Source organism: Alligator sinensis, unplaced genomic scaffold (genome assembly GCF_000455745.1).
Source record: "Alligator sinensis unplaced genomic scaffold, ASM45574v1 scaffold574_1, whole genome shotgun sequence".
In the NCBI taxonomy this organism is placed as follows: Eukaryota; Metazoa; Chordata; order Crocodylia; family Alligatoridae; genus Alligator; species Alligator sinensis.
In genome coordinates this window covers 291053-298047 of record NW_005842106.1, presented here as the reverse complement: position 1 = coordinate 298047, position 6995 = coordinate 291053, and the positions used below count along the sequence as shown (strand labels likewise).

The 6995-nt window shown below is 41.0% G+C and overlaps 1 protein-coding gene across 1 annotated transcript in view; it reads left to right on the top strand.

Annotated features, from left to right (window-relative positions):
* LOC102382232 (V-type proton ATPase subunit S1-like) overlaps window positions 1–6995 on the top strand; it is a 98318-nt gene that overhangs the window by 85555 nt on the left and 5768 nt on the right. Inside the window, exon 9 of the mRNA XM_025205166.1 lies at window positions 1956–2193. Within this exon, the coding sequence (XP_025060951.1) occupies window positions 1956–2193 (238 nt within the window). The remainder of the gene's footprint in view (window positions 1–1955; window positions 2194–6995) is intronic.

The following is a 6995-nucleotide window of genomic DNA, read 5'->3' as shown; positions in this document are numbered from 1 at the left end:
ATGGGGCTTCTTTTTTTTTTTAAAGTGCTGGGAGGCTGGGCCAGGCGGGGGTTGGGGCTGGGCAGGGCAGCTGTGGGGGCTTCTCTTGCATCCCCTCCAGTTGTGCCTGCCTCTGCCCTGGCAGAGGGAGCTGCAGGGGCTATGCCCTGCTGCCGCTTGCCCAGCCAGTGCAGAGGGAGGTGTGATGCAGGTGCTGCTCATTCCAGGTAGCAGCAGAGCATAGCCCCCACTCCCAGTGCTGCCATGCCTGCATCAGAGCTGTGGGTGGGGGCTCTGCCCTGCTGTCACTTGCAGGGAAGAAGGGTGGTGGGATGCGGGTGTGGCAGCACTATGAGCAGGGGCTGTGCCCTGCTGCCGCTTGCCCCATTCCACCCAGAGTGAGCCACATTCTGCCCCACCGCCCTGGCTGGGCAAGTGGCAGCAGGGCAGAGCCTCCGAATCAAATCAGCTACTGAAGCTTTGCACAGCCCTAGTCATTATTGACTTATTTATTTTAAAATATATATATATTTACAGATTTGCTGCACCAGAACAACATCCTAGACCCTAAAATGTTTACAACTCACAGGGGGGAAGACAGCTTAGAATATCCATATGTGTAGCCACTCTCAACTGCTATAGATTGTCCCCTCAGATTGTATACTGTTGTACAGTACTGAAAAATACTTTAGCAAGCACCAGGCTAAAAAAAATGTAAACCAAGTAGGATTAAAGTACTGATCATTATGTAATAAGTAGAAAAATATGTAATCTTCAGTTTTCAGTTTTCTAAGTTGACACAGAGGATATATTTAATATAAGAATATTGGACTAGCTAAATAAAACTGAGCAAAGTAATTGTAATAGGATCTGAGCCCACTGAAGCAATAATGCCTGATCATTTTTTTTCTCAATTTTTTTAAATGTTAAAAATATTTTACAAGATCTTATACTGGGATGATGGAAATGTACACACACATGCACACACACACAAGAGAAAGCCACGCACCTGCAGGTATAAAATTAGATGTTTGCCTATAAAAATGACCATTGAAGGACTTGAACCAAGGAACACTTGCAAGAATAAACCAAAAGTTATCGAGTTAGTATTCTTACGTGTGTGTGTGTGTGTTTATGTGTATATGTGTGTGTGTGTGTGTGTGTGCATATGTGTATATGTATATAAAATGCTTTAAAAATCCCATAACATTTTTATTGAATAATAGTACAGCAAAAGCAGTGTTATCCAGCACTTCACTGTCCGGAATGCTCCGCTAACTGGCATCTGTCAATACAAATCTTCCTTCCGAGGGATGTGGCAAAAGAGAAACTAGAAGTCCCACTTCTGGTTTCACTGCCTCGAGCTGAGTTCTTTTTCTCAGCTTTTGAAAAGAAAAAGGCAGAACTTGTCCCTTTTTCCCAATGTTCCAAAGTGTTTGGATAGTTCAAGCTGAATCTTTTTAAATTTGCTGTGGTAGGTTCTTAGGTATTGAAGTCAAGCTGTCTTCCCTGCCCCCCTCCCTGTCCCCTGGCACACTGACGCCAGGGAGTGAAAGCCCTGGTGCATTGGACGCGGCATATTTGATTAACCAGCATCCCCCATTCCCCATGGATGCCGGATAACAGAGCTTTTACTGTATAAACCTACAGATAGTATCTCACTAATTATAAACTGCAAGCTACTGATGAAATATTGCATTAGAGCAGACGAATGCAGAATAAAATATAATATATTTGCTGCTGGCCTGTTGCAAATTAGGCAAATAGGGGTTATTATATGAAAGTTTAATAAGTAGCATAATTAGATTTAAAAGTCACTTTGTTCTAAATACTCCTATGGGGGAAAATTCTAAATGATGGGTAAAACAGCTCATGATGATTTATCCCATCTCCCGTTGGTTATTTCACTGATTATTACAACTCTTTCCTATGTCAATTTGATTCTTTACTTAGTTCTTTTTTCTTTCTCTCTCTAGATTTCTAATGACCAAGAGGTTCTTTGCAGGCTCTGCTCGAAACTGGTTTACTTTAGAGACTGTTGAAATTGTACAGGACAACGGAAAGGTTGCTAGGTTTAACGTCTCTGTCATCTCTGCTCCTGCAGAGTATTCATTTCATTGTCAGTTGGTGGGAACAAGCAATCTCTACGGTGCAAATCTGATTCCATCCAACAATGAAGCAAAGAGCTGGGACGTTTTCATTTCTGAGTTTCAAGTGAGTACACATTGCCATTTCAGAGGCCATTCCAAGAACCATTACTTGCTATAGTAAATGCTCAACAGCATATATTCATAATACCCCTATTTTAAGTTCAACCCTAAGGGAAAGTTAAAAGAAAGTTGTCCCCTCCCCTGTGGGTGCTATTCAATAAGTGGTAAAGGAAAAGGCAATATCTGAACAATAAGAACATGAAAGCACAACTGTGAACAACAAAACCCTATAAGGTTGACCACAAAAGGGGGAAAATAAAACAATAAACGTTAATATACTTAATCAGCCAAAGAAATACTAAGTAGCTCCTTTGCCTGTTTACTGAATTGGGCTGCTATTGAAAACATGGACCTCTTAGGTGGTTGTTTTTATGGGTGGCTTAATGCTGCTTGCTTTGTTTTTATTTGATTTCTTTGCACTTTGTTTATCCAGGAAAGTACAGCTTAGTATGACTGTGTTTTTCAGCAGTACAGAATATCTGAACTCATGGTGAGTTCTGTTGAATAATGCCATAGATCAAAAGCCCAATACTGTTCCTATTGAAATTAATGGGAGGTTTGCCTTTGACATCACTGGAGGTATAGTTGCAGTTCATATGTTCACCGAGGGAAATCAGTTTCCTTTTTTTCTTCATGTGAATGAGGTACAAATTTCCTGTAGTTATAAGGCATTACTACTGTGTACTTATGCCAGGCATGCAAAAACAATGCTTTATTTTGGGTATGGTGTTTTCTTATGAAGAGAGTATTTACATTTATATCCTAAAAGCATGTTTAAAACTCTATAAAATTGAGTAGTTTCTTGCAAAGGAACATTAAAATGCAAGGGATAACTCCAAACTCTATTATATGTATAAAAGATGAGCGGACTCCGTGGTATATGGATTCTAAAACTCTGTTACAATTCAGGGTTTGGCTATCTGTACCTGAATCTCAACAGATCTCGGTCCATAGCTGGACTGAACCTCATTGTTGGAAAGCTCATGGGAAAAGTATTGCTGCTAAGATTGCTCCCTGTTGATTCTTATGTCTCCAGCCTCTGTAACTTAAACAGGGATTGTGGTGGGGTTTTTGCTCTCTGCTTTCATTATGGAAGCTAAATGAAGGCACAATATAAAAACCGTTAGTGATAGACAGCATAGGAGGAGGGGAGTGAGTGAAGTATGGAATGGTAATCATCTTGTTATTAGTGAATAGAAATGTCTTTGACACCAGAAACAGCAGCAAGTCCATTCTGTTCATTTATTACACAGTCAGCTTTTTATATACAAACACACGCACAGAGCTTTTCTTTCTCTCCAGTCAGAAAATGACTCAGTGCCTGGAAAGCTGGAGCATGTTGCTGAAAAGCAGGTGGCACCTAATTTAGTATTGTGGGTCACTCATGATGCTGTTGGTCAGAAAACCCTGAAGAGATCTTTGTCCAAACAGACAGTGGACAATGAAAGGTTCAAAGTGTGTAATGCGCTTTGATAGCACTAAGGTTCGGGAACATGGAAGAATCCCCTTGTCACTTGTCTTTTCCCAGAATTTCTACACAAGCCTCAAGCTGTTGCCCCCTCAGAGCTGAGAAAGAGGCATTGTTTGTCCGTTGTTAACTTTTTGTTATTGGAATCCAAATTAAGGATGGCACCAAGAAGACCTATGCATGGACTGTTCTTCCTCCCTTACTTATGCAGCAGTTCTTGCTGCTTTAAGTACCTCTTGGGGAAGACTATTCTCATATATCTTGTCCTAAACCTCAAAACACAGCTTGAAAGGTTATGATGCAATAATCCCTTTTGTTGTACCACCCTCAGAAAAAATAGTTAATACTCAGTTTTGCCTTTGTCGTTTCTTTCAGCTTGTAGTTATTATTATAGTTATTATTGCCTTTGGAGCAACTGTTTGTCTGGACCAGTCAGTGCCTCTCCAACTCCTCTGTGAATTCACTTGGATATGTGCAGGAGTTTGGAGGATCTATTGGTTTATGTGTATATGTATGTGTATGTGCACCCCCTGGCTTCTGGCCTGGGCTACTGCAGGCACATGGCTGCATTTCTGGATTCAAAAGTTAATGTCTCTTCACTTGTTTATCTGCTCCGTCTACGCAACTTAAACCAACCTGAGAAGATTGAATTGATTCAGCCTTAGGCCTTTTTGACTGTCTATACTTAGCCCCAAGCTCCACAGCAAGAGACAGGGGAAGCAGAGATGTAGAGGAAATGAGTGGTGACTGCAGACAAGGGTATAGCCCAGAATCTGATCGTTAGTGAAGGAAGTCAGAGCCTTCAACACTACCAATCATAAATACCAATAGTGTCAGGATCAGTCAAAGAAATGACTGTTCTAGCCTTTTTTGGTTCCTTTGCACCATTCCAGCTCCATTCTAGTGTAATCTATGAAATGAAAAGTTTCTTTTTAAGAGCTGCCCTTAGATACCTCCTTTTTTCTTTAGTGTACATCATGTTGATTTGTAGACCCTTTGTTCCAAATAACAGCCCCAAACCCTGGGAACAGGAATCTTAAGATGTTTTTAGGGCTAAAATATTTCAAACCATACTAATTGTATGCTGCCCTTGAGGGTAACCCTCCACAATCAACATAATACTTTTTCCTTAAAGGTTTTGTTAAAGGTCAAATGATGAGAGAACTCCATTCAAAATATAGAGAATATAATTCAATTTTAAAAATAAACAGTAAATATAGAGTAACCTCACTTATAGAAATTATATTAGTATGTGCTCTAGAATTAAAGCCTACAGAGGGCTGGAATCCTTATCAAAAGACTTTTATATACATAAAAATAAAGAACAGGGATTATGTATTTTTAACTTTACATAGGCATGTCTGCAGGGAGTCGCATCCTTATCTCCCAGCTGGGATCCAATAACACCCCCGCGGAAATGATAACACATCAGAAAAACAATACGACAATCTGTATATACTACAGCAATTTCCTAAAAGTAGACATGGCATTTTAAGAATGTACAATTAAAACTTTCACCTCAAAGTTTTGCCAGGCACAACCCTGCTTGAATATGGAACAATTGTATTGCACATAATAAAATTCAGTCTTCCTGGCTGTAGTCCTGGCAAATTAACTGTCCTGGTAAAAGCATATCCATCTATTAAATACCTCAGAGAGTTCTTGTAAAAATTGGAACACAGAGGTATTGTTTCACAGAAGCTCAATTATTTCTGTGAACCAAAATTACATGAAGCATCATCTGCTTTTTTTTTTTCCAAACAATCTTTCAGACCATATTGTGTGCCTCCCATTCCAGTTTTGGTCTGATGTCTAAACAGTGGCTTAACAATTTTAGATCCTGGCAAATGCATGCATTCACTAAAGCTGTGTACAAACTTGGCTGCCCAACCAAAATATTTGTTTTCTATTATTCAGCTAGAATCAGAAATATATCAGTGGATGTACTGAAAATCAATCACTATTTGCAAATTCTCTTCAGTGATAACATTGGGAAGACTCTCGAATTATAGAAAAAGGTCCAGAACGACTAGCTCCATCAAAATATCTTTACCATCCCTATGGGGCTCAAATAATCCTCATCTCTAGTTTTGCAGATCATGATGAACAGCGCTAGCCAGCACTTGGATTTGCCATTGTGTTTGAGAGAGAACCATTCTCATGTCAGAAAGGTCTAAGCAGGTTTTTAATAGAATGTAGCCACTTGAGTTCTGAAGAGCAATGTAAACTGGCCCTTCTCCATGATAGTAGACTGCCCTCCATTTTGGACTGTCAGATTCCCTAGAGCCTGGGCTTCTGTGCACACTCAGAAGTGATCTGGTTTTATCACCTAGATGCGTTACCTACCTAAGCTCTGATGTGATCCAATTTGGTACTGGGGACATGCCTAAATTCTTGGAGGGACACAACCTGTTAGGCATGTTCTAAGCATGGCTAACTTATGTTGATGACATATACAAAATGTGGTGGGTCCTACCTTTTGCCCAGCAGACTAGTGATTACAGTAATTTCACAGATTCTAGCAGGCACATAAGCTCCTGAGGGGGCAAGAGTTCGGGCACACTGAACTCCTTTCCTGTTGGCTAGCTCTAACTTTCTTTGGATTTTTGAAAGTGGCTACCCTACCACATTCTGTAACTAGAACAGCCATCTAAATCTAGTCATGTGGGCGCACTCTCCCATGCTGACGGGCTTAGAGTGTAGGCATTAGGGGCACCTATATATGAGCAGCGAGGCCGCTTCAATGTGCTATAATTATAGCACATTGGAGCAGACTCGATTAATTGAGTCTGCTGGAGTGTGGTAATTACTGTGTTCCAGCAGACTTCAGCATCTCATGTATCAGCATTCCCACATTGAAAAATGGCGGTGGGGGCACTTTAACTAAAGCTTGTTCAATTAACTTTACTTAAAGCACACCCGCTGCCATTTTCGCTCAATGAACTTTGGTTAAAGTGCCCCTGCCACTATTTTTCAGCGTGGGGATGCTGATAAACGAGATGCTCCAGGTGCTTTGATTAGTTTAAAGTTCCCCCCACTCCTGAAGCATGTGCATAAACACCCTTGCATTCTTACATATAATGTGAAATCTATCTATCTAGATACAGATATTGTATTTTGCAAGAGAATATTCTGCTAAGCACAAACACTTACAAAACCAGTGGCAACATGCACAGGGATGCACATGCACCCCCTGACAGCACCAGCGCACCCCTTGTCAGGCCACGCTCCCTGTTTAACCAGCAGGCAGGGGGGCAGTCGGGAGCACCAGTGCCCCCACCCCATCCCCCCTGTGAGCGCCACCAGCAAAAGCATTTTGGTGAGTGCGACTGGCTGCC